Source organism: Mauremys mutica, chromosome 8 (genome assembly GCF_020497125.1).
Source record: "Mauremys mutica isolate MM-2020 ecotype Southern chromosome 8, ASM2049712v1, whole genome shotgun sequence".
NCBI lineage: Eukaryota > Metazoa > Chordata > Testudines > Geoemydidae > Mauremys > Mauremys mutica.
Genome location: NC_059079.1, coordinates 19,031,229 through 19,046,688, shown reverse-complemented (window position 1 = coordinate 19,046,688; position 15,460 = coordinate 19,031,229). Strand labels below are relative to the sequence as shown.

The 15,460-nt window shown below is 38.6% G+C and overlaps 1 protein-coding gene across 3 annotated transcripts in view; it reads right to left on the bottom strand.

Annotated features, from left to right (window-relative positions):
- Positions 1–7,242: 7,242 nt before the first annotated feature.
- The window catches only part of SGIP1 (SH3GL interacting endocytic adaptor 1), a 150,530-nt gene continuing 142,312 nt past the window's right edge, over positions 7,243–15,460 (bottom strand). For all 3 annotated transcript variants that reach the window (XM_045028904.1, XM_045028905.1, XM_045028906.1), the window contains 6 exons: positions 13,813–13,968; positions 12,390–12,522; positions 11,887–12,089; positions 11,023–11,087; positions 10,117–10,281; positions 7,243–8,576 (listed from right to left, as the gene is read on the bottom strand). In XM_045028904.1, coding sequence (XP_044884839.1) covers positions 8,554–8,576; positions 10,117–10,281; positions 11,023–11,087; positions 11,887–12,089; positions 12,390–12,522; positions 13,813–13,968 — 745 coding nt within the window. In that variant the 3' untranslated portion in view covers positions 7,243–8,553. The remainder of the gene's footprint in view (positions 8,577–10,116; positions 10,282–11,022; positions 11,088–11,886; positions 12,090–12,389; positions 12,523–13,812; positions 13,969–15,460) is intronic.

Below are 15,460 nucleotides of genomic sequence, written 5' to 3'. Positions count from 1 at the left end.
CATGCCGCCCCAAGCACGCGCTTGGTGTGCTGGGGCCTGGAGCCGCCCCTGTTTGAGGGCTAGGGCTTTACACTGTAATATCTTAATTTGACTCAATCCACCCAATGACAATGTACATTTTGACAGAATTTCTCTGACCTGAAGTAATTGGTTGATATCATTATCTTTGGAAAATCTTGGACTTCCTATAAGATGCCTATAAGATTTTTATTTTCTTAGATATACAGTGAGGGAGAAAGATGTGGTTTTAAACAGTGCACATTTGGCTTAAGAATTAAACTTCAATACCTCATTTACACAAAGATTTGCCAAGCAACTTGTAAGAAACAAGTAAGTTAATTTCAAACAGAGGATCAATAATATTCTAGCCCCTCCCTTTAAAAATGCTGATTCTGGACTGACTTTTCACGTACTGCTTGGCCTGTAGTGAAGTCCTGCTTATATGTAAACCTTTGAATAACATCACCAAACAAACACTTGAAATTGTCATGAAAAATTGACCAAGCAGCAACATCTGTACTCCCACTCTTAAAGATAAAGGGGAAAATTGCACAGGCAGAGACCATTGCCTAACATTTCTATTGCTCATTTCTAGCCATGTTTAATGGTGCAATAACTAAAATACTGACTAGCATAAAAGATGTCCAACTCCACAAGAATTCCTTTCCTAGTAAACTTGCAAGGAAACAAAAACTCTGGTTTTGGAATGCAGTCTTTTGAGAGAGTAATTTCCTTTCATTTTGTGTGATAATATATATTTTGGTCACGATAAGCTTTAAAATGAAGATTTTTAAACAAAGAATCTTATGTAAAAACAATACCCATTAATAAGAGTTGGGGAAATAAATCTATATTCCATATATCAAACTGGTTCTGTTAAGTCTATGCCAAAATAGATGTCAGAAGTTTAAGTGTGACAATATTTTGTACTGTATTTAGGAAATTGTCAAGCTATTTCTGTAAATGCAGAATTCTGAGTACCTTTCACTGAAGTGCATACAGACAGGAACTGTAGTCAACTTAATGTCAAGTTACTGTACAGCTATAAAAGTGAGGAACGAGAATGGCATGAAAGATCGGAGGAAAACCATCATTACCTTTTTATGTTGCATTGTAAACATTCAGTAAAAGATGTTTCACATTGTTCCTCTCAGGCTAACAATTACTGTTTATTGTGATCCAGCCATTTTAAAATGTCTTTGGTTCAAAACATTAAGCAGTGATTGTTCATATTATGCTTATGCTGAAAAGATCTTAGAAAGAACCATTAAAACATTTGCACAGGGTCATTCACCGGTGTCATCTTGTGTGCAGCTCTTTAACATTAGTATTTCAATTCAACAAAATGCCATTATTAATAGGTGTTTGTTAGTCCACAATTATGTTGTAAAAAACCAAATATATATTTTTCACTTTAAGGCCAAAAGCTTTTAAGGGTCTCAGGCCAGCCTTCCATTTTGCTTATCTAGAGGACAATAGGTGCAATAAATTGTGAACCCAAATTATATTATGTAAATGCTCCACTACTTGATTTTTGTGGGTATGTAGATACCTAAATGCCATGATGTGCACCTACAATTAATTCTGCTCACAATTATTTGTGAGTACAAAACTGCAAGAGCAAATGAGTGAGACCACTTTTTAATACTGAACACTAAAAGTTCAAAATAAATACTTATCTTTGATAACATTAAAACAAAGCAAAAGCTGGACCTTCATTGTCAAAAGTGCAGATGTACATAATTTCAGTTATACATTTTTTAATGACAGTTTCTCCAGCCCAGACTGCAAATATTGCATCATCCTACCAGCAGATGGCAAAGGGAAATAAATCCTGAATTTAAATCAAAGAGTGAAGGGACTCCCTTCCAGTTCTGTCTCTAGCAGGCTGAAATAACTTTCTGGTTGGTTGAATATAACTCCCTATCTACAAGGCTATGCTTCCAGGACAGATATTTTGTGTGTCATTTAAGTTGCATAGGTTATACAAAGGGACCTTAATGGATCTGAGCAGAAATAGGAGCTTTGTGGCAAGTAGCCTTAAAACAAAAAGCTACACAGAAAGAAAGTGGTATTTGAGAAGAAAAATAATCAAAAACCAAGTAGGGTACTTATTATATGGTAGTATTTCATAATATAGAATGATTTTACATAGCTATTAAGGGAAACATAAAAGTCGCCTAAAGAAGTCTTGCATAAGGAGGAATATAGGCAAGCTGAAAATTGATATAGTATGTATGCCCACAGTCAACGTGTTTAGGCCGAATATTTGGCTTTCCTTAGACATATACTCTGATGACGAATGCTACCCAGTTCTATTTAAAAAAATAAAACCACACAACTCTGTCATTACGAATTGAATGGAAACTTCATTTTGAGGTGAGACCACCAAAAAAAACCCTAGCTAGCAAAATCTCCATTTCTGATACTGTTATGTACCATACAAGGGAAACGAGAACTCTGGAGTGATACATTCACATACAGAGGTTACCAAACTGAAAAAGAAAAGAATGAATATTCTTAACATCTAAAAGACCCAAGTCTGCAATCATCATGGAGGTAAAAACTCCAGCTCAATTCAATGGGAGCCTTGCCTGTATTGAGATCTTGCAGGCTCAAGGTATCAGAAACAATGGAAGAAAAAGCAGACAGTGACAACTAGCTGAGTACATCCTTTTAAGAAGACAGTCTACTTCTGCTAACTATTTTATTTAACCAGGCAAAGAGATGGGCCCAAATCCAAACCTGGATCCAGATCTGAATTTTGCTAATGGTCGCTATCTTCACAATGGGCCAAACCGAACCCTGGATACGAGTGCTGCTGAACTTAAAAGAGCTTTACTCCCAGTTAATAACTCTGGGATACTTGAAATCAGAGTCAAGGTTTGCAGCTTCAGCCTACCTTTAGAGAAAAAATATTATACTTGAGCATATTTTAATAAATTTGTGTAAACGTGGATGCTATTTAGTTATTGAAAACTAAATCACACTATTTAAAAACAAATCTTATGTTCACACATGTTCTTCTTCCAGGGATCTTGTATGTAGCAAAAAGAATGTATTTCCTGAATGGAACAGAGGTATACATATGTAAATAATACCTTAACTATACACCATCTTCTGAGATGGAGTTTGATGGTTTTGAATTCTTTTGACTTTACAAGGTAATGTCATATCTTACTGTATACTTTCTTGCCATGAAGAGGAAGCTTCCACTAGCTGCTAATGTAACATGAGAATCAGGTGGTAGGACTATTATACTCCCCTCATGCTCAATATTGGCATCTAATATCTCCAAAACTGCTGCCTATACATCCTTTCCTGTTAGTGTCAGCTCACACTCAAGTCGTGGGAGAAGGTCAAGTGCTCTTAAGCATCAAATATCAAGATATGATTGACACATTTAAATTCCTCCACCCTGAACAGGCCATCTGCTGGAAGAGTAATAAAGTCTGCCAGTTGCGTCAACTGCAATGGCAAACAAAGACCTGAACCTAGACGCTAGTCTCTTACTATCACTATGAGGAGGAGGGCCGCAAGGGCCCCCATGAGAGTTTTTTGGGGCCCCTGGAGCGGGATCCTTCACTCGCTCTGGGGGGAGGAGGGGGCTCGGAAAACTCCCAGAGCGTCTTCCGCTCCGGGTCTTTGGGGCACTTCGGCGGCGGGTCCCGGAGAGGAAGGACCCCCCACTGCCGAATTACCGCCAAAGTGGGGGCCCCCTGCTGCCAAAGACCCCAGGTCCCCTGAATCTTCTGGGCAGCCCTGATGAGGAGGCGCTAACAGGGACGTAAGAAGGCATATATTGATGGAGTTTTCTCACAAAAGAAACTAAAGGGTTTGATTTGTTTGGATGGAAAAAGAAAACAAGTAAGTGATACTGAAGAAAAGCCTGTTTGTCCTTAACATATTTGACAAACTGTTCTTGAACAATTTCTCCATTTGGCAATTACACTGCCAGTACAGGGGGGAACCTGGTGATCTCGGATACTCTGGCTCAGATCCTTCCAACCAGTCATGCTGTGCTTGATGCAAGTCAGGGGTTGGGATGGGTAGGCAAATATGTTGTTAAGCCATCTCTGTGGGTCTCTGATCCTGGAACTTTGCCCCAATCCCCAGACTTTAGGCCGCTCTATTTTACATCAGTTGCCAACAGCCCACAGGGTCTGTTCTAGCAGCTAGTGATCAGCCAAGATGATCCTGAGCCTATGTGCCTCCTTCACTGTGGGGTAGGAAGGTGAGTGGTTTAGGTACCACTATAGCAGCCTTGGAGCATTAGAGAATTCAAGTATACAGTTAAGCCAGGTTTAAATCTGCTTTGTTCCACTGGAGCACCTCAAAGCAGAGTAACAGGCTGGAGAGTCTGATGCTATAAACTAGAGATGCAGAACACAGACCTAATGTATAAAACTCTGGAGCCTTTGTTTTCTTGAGACAGAAGGAAGGAAGGAAAGAAGACTTGAAACGTATCCATCTAGCCCAGAATTTCTATGCATTTCTACCTACCGCACATTATGAGAATTGTGATTAAGGGCTCAGTTTGCTGTCTACATACTTTGCTTGCTCACATCTGAACATATGCATGCAATTTGCATGCATACACACTTGGTCGAAAGCTCACCTCACCAGTATCTAGCCATGTACGCACAAGGGTACAAATGCACACTTACTCAAAGGCTGGAAATCAGCTATATGATGCTGGTAAAGGGTTTTGAAGGACAGGACTATATAAGTGCTAAATAATATAATTTTGGACAGCCTGGCACAGTGCTAAAGACACTCAAAGAGCAGAAAATCTGAGATATGCTGAACACAAGCTCGGGCAGAACAGCATATAAGACTGGTCTTTTCAACAGAACTTCCCTAGTTACATGATCTTTTTTAATAATGAAAATTGTAGTGATGGATGTAACTATAGATTTGGTTAAATCAGTCTTTCAGTTCTTGAAACAAAGTTATGGTTACTGCACATACTTGTTTTTCTTTGTGAAAATGTCCTGTTAGCCTCACCACAGCTTAGTCAGTGTAGGAGATTCTTCTGCTATGAGAGTTTTCCTGAACTGAACTGAGTTTACAATACATGGATAACCTCTGTCCACAAAGAGCTACCATTTACTACTTTTTTTTTGTACTTTTGATGTAGTAGAGGTGTATATGTGTACAGGTTCCTAGACTCTGGGCTATTCATATTCAGTTCACATCAGGGAGGCTATGCAGTTTAAGTACAGTTACTGAAGATGTGTGTGTCATACTACAATACACACACTGTACTCTTGTCAAAAGTAACATTAGTTTTAGTGGGCATTTTATAGTATAAATAGAGCAAGTTCTTTTTTGCAACATTTTAAAAAGCTGCCATTTGTGTTCATCATTATCAAGTTCTAAATCTCCTTAACATAAAATATAAAGTGAGTTACATGTGTACCAGTAATATTTACATTTTTTTAAAAAACATTTTTGTATGGATTACAATTTTTGAAGCTTGGTTTGCAAATTATGTATTGTATATTTCATAAACTGATTTGAAGAACTTCTCTTTTCTTGTAGGTTTTTATTTTTAAATTACTTGCCCTATATTCAATTCCTATTTCAAATAGATGTTGGTTGTATAGTTAATACAGTCATATTTCCAATCAGGGGAAAAAAAATCAAACCAGGCTGGCAAATATCCTATTTAGGAATACTGTCATGTTCATTTTTAAATGTTTGGAGGGTGTATGAATTTTGATAACTTAATTGTATTTTAATCTCTACCCTGTTACATTTTATTTTTTGTGAACATGCACAAACCAACAAAAGTTGATTATCTTTAACATACATCTTGAGTTATTAATCTAGGACTCGTCTCAGAGTGGCAATATTTCCAGGTTTCTTTATTTGCTCTCAGTAATTTTAAAAGAAAGGTGCACTTAAAAAAAAAAGCACTAAAAGTTCAGCAGCTAATAAGCACTTATCAATATGTATGATCTGGGACATGTACATGAAAATAATGTTTTTATTTTTGATTGACATTTTTGAGCCTGTTGCTGGCAATTTTTGGGACCCTAATGATATGGGGAATTAATTTAGAGGCTGAAAATTAGCATTATTCGGTATTACACATAATTTCTATAATACCCAACATCATAATTAATGGATGCTCCTGTAGTTCTGTGTACCTCAACATTAGAACAACTTTAATGTTTAATTTTGAACAGATATTTCATTTTCACACAGCACAATTCTTACATTAAAACAAGACAGAAACTACCTTTCTACCATTTCAGCTGACAAGCCATTAATGTCACAAATGACATCACTATGTTTGCCAGCAGTAGGCTAAGACATGCCAATTTTACCTCAAAAATAATTTCCAATTGCATTTCACACAGTAATGGGTCTGTGTCACAAAATGTAAATTGCATTTGGATCCCAACTTTGTGTTTGGTCAAGGGCTTGGTTCAGGCCCATCTTTAATTTTGCGGTTCATCCAAGATGAGACATGTTCCTCACTCAGTGACTTTTCAAAGTATAAAAGCAAGATGTAGACACCTGGTTTATCACAGCAGATGAAGATTTGTGAAATTAATATTCTATCACACTCTAATATGACAGAACTCAAGAGAATTGTGAAGACAAACATAACGTCCTTTTTCTACTGAAGACTGGCTCACCTATTAGGCTGCACATTGTTAAATCTGCAGTTTCATGAAGTTTTCTTTAAAAATAGTTTCCTATCCAAAAGAAAAATTTCTCATCTTAGAACCCCAGAGAAAATCTTGATTGACAATCTGCTCTCCTTACATGCATGAAACTCAGTTCCACAAGCACAAAGTAGGATAGTGGAATTGAAATTGACTATGCCAATCTCAGAAGAAACATATAGGGCCAAATTTTCAGCCACAGACTCCAATTTTAAACACCCACTTTTATGCATACAACTATTTCCCCCAAGTACAGCTATTTTCTTATGCAAATGAGAAAACTGGGTATAAGATCTGCAGGTATAAATGTGTACATTGTGCACACAAAATAGACAATGGGCACAGTTAGCTGCCAAACTAACTGTTAGCCCCATTTTTGTGTTTCCCTTTATGATATTGTAATTTAGCTCACATTACAGTTCTAGCATTTTTTTAACACTGATTACCAAAATAAATAAATATATAAAATAAATAAAACCACAGACCTGACAAGTCATGTGCCAAATATGCAGTGGGAGCACTTTAAAAGTCTGGTCTACTACAGACACAGGAGTTAGCTCTCTCAGTTCAAAATATTTGAAATATAACCATTGTAACTACTCAGTCTTTGCACAACACAAAATTGTCCAGTTGACAAGATAAAAGACAGTGAGTTAGGAGACCTGTGTTCTATTTCTGACTCTGCCATTGACTCAACCCTGTCACCTTGGGCAGGACTTAAATTTTCAGTGCCTCAGTTTCTCCATGTGTAAAACAGAGCTAAATCCTTCTTCACTTGTATAAAGCACTTTATGATCTATGGATAAAAAGTGCAGTATCAGGGCTACATAGTAGGGTTATATTGCATTCTTTCTCCAGTTATCTTTGTGTGTGGGGGGGGGTTGTTTGCTTGCTTAGGTTCTTAATTATTGAGACAAGGAACTTTTCTTACATGTCTGTGAAGCATCTTACATAGGGTGCTCCAAAATTCCCCAACAAACAGCCTTGCAAAAGTGGAGGCGGTTGCTGAAAATGTGCCCTTTAATACAATTACTATCTGTGGACATACAGACTCCTGTAGGCTCGGAGTCTTAAATTGCCTGCTTCTTTAAGAATCTATACATTTGTGAAGTGTCAGAAGATTGAGAAGAAACAAGAGTCCATAAAAGTAGAAGACAGTGTTTGGAAAAGTTGCATTATTTGTTATGAAGTTTGAAATAAGTATTTTAAGAAGTATGGACATTGCGTTTTAGTATTTTGGTTGATTGGGGTTTTTTGGGAGAAAATAGGTTATAACCTCAGCATTTATTAAAATATTCTTTTGCAGTTAAACCAGCTAAACAAATGAAGATAGACCTTTTATTTAGCACTATTATAAGACATACTAAGGACCGAAGAAAAAGTAAATCCGTTTGCAGGTTCTACTTAACTCTCTTTTTTCATGAGGCACCCCCTTTTTAACAGCTACCAGTATTGTATTTAAATCGTATATATATTGACAAAATGTAATCTACCTCTGTAAGCATTGTGCCATTCAACAGTACTACTATTAAATTTGTATACCACAGTTTAAATTACATCCATTTCATGAATGGTAAAATTCTAAAACTCAAGTGTCTAACTGCCAAAATACAGCCTTACTGGAATGAGTACAATTTACAAATACAATAATTACATTTTAAAACCATTAACAATGTTACATCTAGAAGTAAATACTGTCGGACTGGTCAAGACGGTGTCTTCTCAGGAAAAAAATGCTGAAAGTCGCTGACACTTCCAACAGAAGTGCCCCAAGTGCAGGATTTAGTTCATTTCCCTTAAACCGTAATTCAAACCCGTTCCACACAGCAGTCCTTGATTATATGGATTTTCCATATACTTGCATAAGCTTCCACTAGTTATCAGCCAAGTATTTTCCTATAAATAGAATGTGTTAAAACAACAGGTTACTGAGTGTATGATTTCCCCCATTTATTTTGTAACTAGATCCATAGCAAAATTTAACAGTGATACTTGATCTCACCCTGGTTCCAGTGACGTAGTCCTGGTTTTACACTGATCACCGCAAAATCACACCCTGATTGTGTTTTTTGAATATACAACTGTCTGACCCATTTACCAAATGCTACATTTCACACACAGGTGCTCATTCTCTCGGTCCTAGAGGAACCCAGGCCTTGAAACCCCAGATGCAGGAAGTCCACTGAGAGCAGGGGTCCACTGGCACATTACCTTCCCACTCTACTCCAACAAGGGGCCTGAACCCAGACAATATTATTCACAAACATGAAAGAAGTGGGGTTGGGCCAACCTGGCTGGGAGCTGTGCTTATTCAATACCTATCCTGTGAAGATTCTGCCAGTGCAACGCCTATAGATCCCTTGATGGCACTTAAAATTGCTGTCCCTGGCAAAAAACCAAGTGGAGACCAGTGGTGATACCACTGCTTGCCTCTCTTAGCGATGAACCCTCCCCTTGTGCCTTCGAGAGTGAATCAAAACATTAGGCCAGAGTTTACTTTTACTACGTGTAGGCAACAATAGTGAAAACTATTCAATCATTGTTTTTTAATATGCACATGCATGAGGGTCAAGTCTGCTCCCTGGATGGACAGACAGACATGGACACATACATACATGCACAAGAAGGGGGCAAGCAGGGGCATGGCCCCCCAATAATCAATGGGGGCACAGAGTTCTGAGGGCTGTGGTGGGGACACAAAACGTCTCCTCCTAAAGCCATCAAAATTTTATTCCTGAGCACTCCCCTGCACACGTGCTCACATACATGCATTCCCTTCCAATCTTGTCCTTCATGCCTTTGAGAGTCAGTAACATATGTACCAAGAGCAAAACAGAGCCCAAACTCAAAGAGCTGAAGAAGTTTAGCAGGATATATATTAGCAATTTTTCAGAACAATATCTGCCTCTCACTCAGTTGGCAAAGCAGTGATGTCTCTTCAACATTTAATTTCTAATAGCTTGTGTACAGTTAAATAGATCTTTGGAGGATACAGTAAAACCAGTCTTAAGTAGTCTTCCAAAGGGCCAACAAAAATCAATTACTTGGAAGAAGTAATTAATTAACCCCTGAACAAAATGGTTCTAGAAATCTTCATGAAATTTTAAAGCAGCCTCTTAAGACAAGGGGTAGCTTTTGGGGATGGTTCCAAGTGTAGATTGTACTGTACACTTTGTGCACATGTGAACTCTTGGAAGAATTCTCCATATTCTTGTTGGTTAAGGCACAAAATGTAGGTTTTTGGTAAAACAGTAATAGGTATTTTATATAGACACCTTCTATCAGAGCCCTATGTACAGGAGTTATCCCCACTTCTTAGTACCTTATCTTGCAAACTCTTTCCTCACTGCAGGGATAAATGTATGGCAAGTGGCCAGCACCTGTGACTCTTACTGATACAACCCCTACCCAGTCAAGGGGTTTGTGACATGCTTACCTGCTGCAAATCTCTTTTTAATGAGTGAAAACCGGTATCCTGCTCCAGCAAGTTCGATATCACAGCTGGAGAGAGTGCTCCCTTCACTCGTAAACTGCACTACCAGTGGCGAAGGTTTGCTTGGTCCGTCAGATAGCTGGAATCTTGCCAGCAAAGAACCCACACCTTTGGATTAAGAATGCCAGAAGATCATTACAAGAGAGTAACGCATACACTGCTTCTGGGATGACTCTTAGCATGGAATCCAAGTGAATGGAATAGTAAATAACATTATTTATTCTAAAAGTGCCCAGAAATAAATCTGGTTCCCCAAGTTATATAAATGGCAGCAAATGTACATTGATAAGAATGTGAGCGTTTCATCAAATCATACTTCAGCAGACTGTTACCTTTTCAGACTTTAGAGATATAACTCAGATAGCAAATATACTGCAGGAGTCACACCAAACAGAAAGTACATGCAAGTGTGCTGGATCCCTAGTATGTGCAATATGATATGCTGAAGGGCAGTTGGCCCAAGGTGATACCTTGAGAACAGAAAATGTTATGAGGGAAAATAATGGGGATTATTCAATCTTGGAGACAGACTTGTAGGACCTCCACGGGGCTGAAGACACTCAATTGTAGAAATCAACTGGTTTTTCTTTGATGAAATTAGAGCCCAAACCATTACACATCTCCCTTTACACTCCTAAAATGGGCAGGAAAATGTGTGACCAAACAGTTACGCTGATATTGTTCACACTTTACATAGCTAATTTGCTCCTGTGCTGTGAACAGTACCCTATGTCAAGTTTCATCAGGAATTGATTTGTTGATGGATGTGCACAAAGATAAACTAGTCAATGTCTTTAATTAAAAACAATTAACAACTGACATCAATTAAATGTAAACTTGCATTATTACCTCCATTTTCTGATTTTTGCGAGATATCAGGAATCTTCCACAATATTCTTTGCTGTTCAGCATTCCTAAAAAAAAAAAAAGGAACAAAATACTGTAACTGTAGGAGACAATGAAGGTAATGAAGGAGCCTTTCTAAGTCATTTGCATTCTAGAATAGATAGTGGGAGCAGTGCAAAATTTGTTGAAAATGCCTTCTTCTGGTTAGGAGTCTCATGAAGTTGTACTTTAGGTTTGGGACCAAAACGAATGTAACTGCCATTTTGGCAGTTATCTGTGTTGTCACCGATGTACAGTGTTAGCTGCTGAGTTAATTCAAATAAATGCAAAAAAATTATATTAATAATAAACTACTAGACGGCAGTCTGGTGAAGTGCATAGGGACCAGACGTGAAAAATCTGAAGACCTGAGTTCTAGCCCCAACTCTGCTAATGACTTATTCTGTGACCCTGCGCAAATCACAAATTCTATGCAGCAGTTCCCCTATCTGCAGGATATGGACAATAATGCCTACCCATGATTATAAAGTGCTTTGAGGTCTATGATGAAAAGCACTCTAAGTGCTAAGTATCATTAATATTAAGATTACTGAAGTGACTTTCACCTTAATGCATGCTGGTTGAGATCAGATCGTTCATTTGTGAAAATGACAGAAAAAAATCAGAGTAGCATTTCATGTCTTCCTTTGCTCCAAAATGTAGATTCTAATGTCTAGCATCCCCATTGTGATCCTGCATGCCTCAGCTAGAGCCTTATAAATATCAGCATGTCTCTATACCTAGTGGGGATGAAGTACTGTTACAATCACGAAAGTGACAGGGATGGCAAACAACAGGGAATGGCTTTGTTGAACTAGACTTTCATACCAAACAGCAGGTGGAAGCACAGCTTGAAGTTTCGTTACTCCTCCATCTATGGGAACTAGGAACTGGACATTGTTTAGAGCTACTGGTGTAGTCATTGCCTCTGTATTATATTTGTAGTCAATGCGAAGGTCAGTGCTTGTAGATTCACACCGCCAGCTCACTGCAAGGTTTAATGGAGTAGACTGAATACCCTGGGCAGATACCTTAGAAAATGACAGAAAAACAATATTTAGTTTCCTTGAGGATAGAGGGAGAAATCTGCATCTATGGATATAAATGTTGATTTTAGAGCAGAGAACTCCCCGCACTTCCCCAGTAAGTTTTTGTAAGGGACTCAAGTCACACCCAGTCCAGTGGTATTGAGAAGAAAACACCTGTGCAAAACTTCTTGTAATTCCTGTACTATTTCAGGCAATTTACTTTTTTGTACTAGAGACAGGTTCTATTAATGCTACAATGTTAATTACATTTTTGACAAAATTTTACTTTGCAAAAGCGCTTACCTGGTATTTGAGCATATCCACATTGTAATATGTTGCTTGTGGTTTCTGTTCAGACACTTTTTTTAGATGAGTCATCAGATTTGGCATGTTTACCCAGAATTCCTTTGTGTTGGCATCAGTTTGTGTACTGTCACTATGGGTTTATAAAAAGGTAAAGGATGAGCTATTTTCATAAACAGAATCTGTAAAAGGAAGTTCTTCTCAAAATGATCAGAGGACATAATCTTGGGCATGTTGTATAACAGGATTTAATTCTACACTTACAAAACAACGCCCTTCCGTTTTTTGAAATGCTTCATGAGAACTCTACCTTGGCCTCAAATGTAAACATCTCCACAGGTGTATTATGTATATATAACTTTGTAAGTTAATTTCTCTTGAGAACAAGGGCCTAATAAGCACTGGCTAGAGCTGGACATAGTGAGAGAGAGCTCTGTTAAAATCTTCTACTCAGCTGTCAGATGGGTACGTCTTTGGGGTGGCTAGCTTGCACTGCAGGACAGGCTACATTCTATTTTTAGCACACTAGCTTGGATGAGAGTTAGTGGGAATAGGTCTCCTCGAGCTGGGAATTGCATCCCCAGTTCAAAGTGGACACATATCCAAAGTGAATTTAGTGCCTGAGAGAACTGCAGCATTGCCAGGGTAACATTTTCAAAAGTACTCAAGTGACTTAGGAACCTATGTTCCATTTTCAAAAGTGACTTAGGTGCTTAACGATGCAGAAAGGCACCTAGTGGGATTTTCCGAATCACTTAGGTTCGTAATCCCTCTTTGATTTCCATAGGAGTTAGGCATCTAGGTGCTTTTAATAATTGACCTCTGAATTTACTTTAAAGTTTTGAACCCATAACCAGTGGTGAAAGCCTAATGCAGTATCACAATGCTTCTTCCATATGCAGTCTCCAACCAAGAGCACTAAATTGGTTTAACATCAACAATATTAGAGGCTCTTCTAAATGAAGCCGGGGGGGGGGGGAGGGGGGGAGAGGGGTAGTTTGGTTGGTAGCCTGCCCCAGAATTAGGGAAGCAGAGAGGTGGCTGGGTCCTGCATAGAGTGCAGGTTGCCAGGATCTGAGGATCTGATCCATACTATCCAGGATAAATTGCCAAATTGACTATAAACTAAGTGTTGTCAAATGCGCAAAGCAAATGAACAAGAAATGGAGGACTCATTGATGTTAGGCATTATTCGAACAACTAAAAAATTCAAGCTAAAATATTATTTTAAAATTGACTGCATCCTAATCAGCCTTATTCTCAATAATACTAAGAGAGATGGTTTTATGAACAATTCTGCAGGTCAAAGTTTAAACCTCCATAGGATCGCAGTACTTTATTCCCTTGAAATGTTTCTTCTAATGCACCCACAGAGTAACATTTCTTGTAAGTCTCTACAAAGTTTTTGTAAAATGATATTTACCAGCAGAGAAGTTGGGGATTTGGCAGGACGTGTTCTAACCTGTTGTAATTTATCACACGGAAGGTTAGAACAGACGGGGCTGGATTATTGGCGAAATGTCTGGTAATTCCTGCAGGAAACGACAGCACCATTTCTCCAGTTATCTTCACTATACATCTGCAAAATCAAATAAAAGGAGACAAAGGGAGAGAAGACAGAAAGCAGCTTAAAATATAGCCCAGGAAATGAATAATCTGGATCAAGCTAGGCATGATGGACATGGTGACATTTCATTCCTTCCCTATTATACTGGAAAGAAAATCATCATCTTCCTAAAACAGCATTAGTCTGAATAGAGAAAAATAGGAAATGTGATCTTTCTGTGGATGCCTTTGGACTTGCTTTTAGAAACAATCTGCTTTACTCTTCATAACCGAAAAACAAAACCAACCATCTTAAACTGAACAATTGCCAACAGCCCAGTTTTGCCTGGGACAGCCCTAGCTTTCTGCTCTCTGACCCAGGGAACCGGAACTGTAATTTCATTGCAGGTCCTGATCCAGCCATATTTCCTGCTGGCTTGTGGCTGCAGAAGCAGCCCGCTTTCAGTGTCTCTGCTTGTACAAGGAGGAGTGGTGGGGCAGCCATCAGCACCCTTACTAGCAGCAGCTCCAGCTCAGCCCATTCCCGCAGTCGATCAGCAAGGAAAAGGAATGAGTCCAATTCAGATGTAGTGAACGTCCAAAATGCAGGGACAGTTATTTTGAAAGAGGAATAAAAAAGATATTAGAAAGCGTTGTTTCTGGGAGTCAGATCGCGAAAATCAATGAACTTACCAAAGGAAACTAACATGCCCCACCTTGTCTGAGTTTTACCCACTCCACTCAGTGCTTTCTGATGCCAGGTTTATACATACATGGTAAGCCCACAGCACTGCTTGAATTAGTGCTAAGGCTTACAATGTTTGTGCTGAGACCAGCATCTTTAATAATGAAGCAGTAGGTTTCAGGATTCCCGTATTTATGGAACAGTGATTCCATAAATAGGAGGTGGAGGATGAAGTGCACTCTGGATACAATATATAAACTAACTGGGAAACCCCCGCATTGATTTTTTGCCATTTTTATTTCCTTGCTGACTGGTTGTTTCTAGGCCTCAAACTAATTCAGTGACCACACTATTAGTTCTTTGCTTGTTGCTGATCCTTGTACATTAACACAAAGAAGCAGACCACATTGTGCTTGGTATCCATGTGTTGACAGCAACTTTCTTACAGGACCTATCACGTCAAAATATAGTGTCTGAATTTATATTCCTGTATCTTTTAGAGCTCATACAATATCTCCAGCCTTCTTACACAGATATCATGCCATAAAAAGTTTAGTGCCAATGAACTGGAGTATCTCTTTCTTTGCTGAAAACACAGAGTGTGACTGTGTATCAAAGTTATGCTGTAAATCTAAGTTTAAGAGAGAGTCATAGCAGGGAAAAGATATAAATGGAGCATGAATGTGACTTTTCTTGCTTTAAATTCAAGTATTGTCATCTGAAAACACTCAGATCTTACCAGTGCAAAACAGTCATGACTCTGGGGGGGTGGCGAGGGGCGTACATGATATGCTGCCAGTTTCTGGCTGTGCAATGGTCTATGTGGCACCCATAGGCTGTT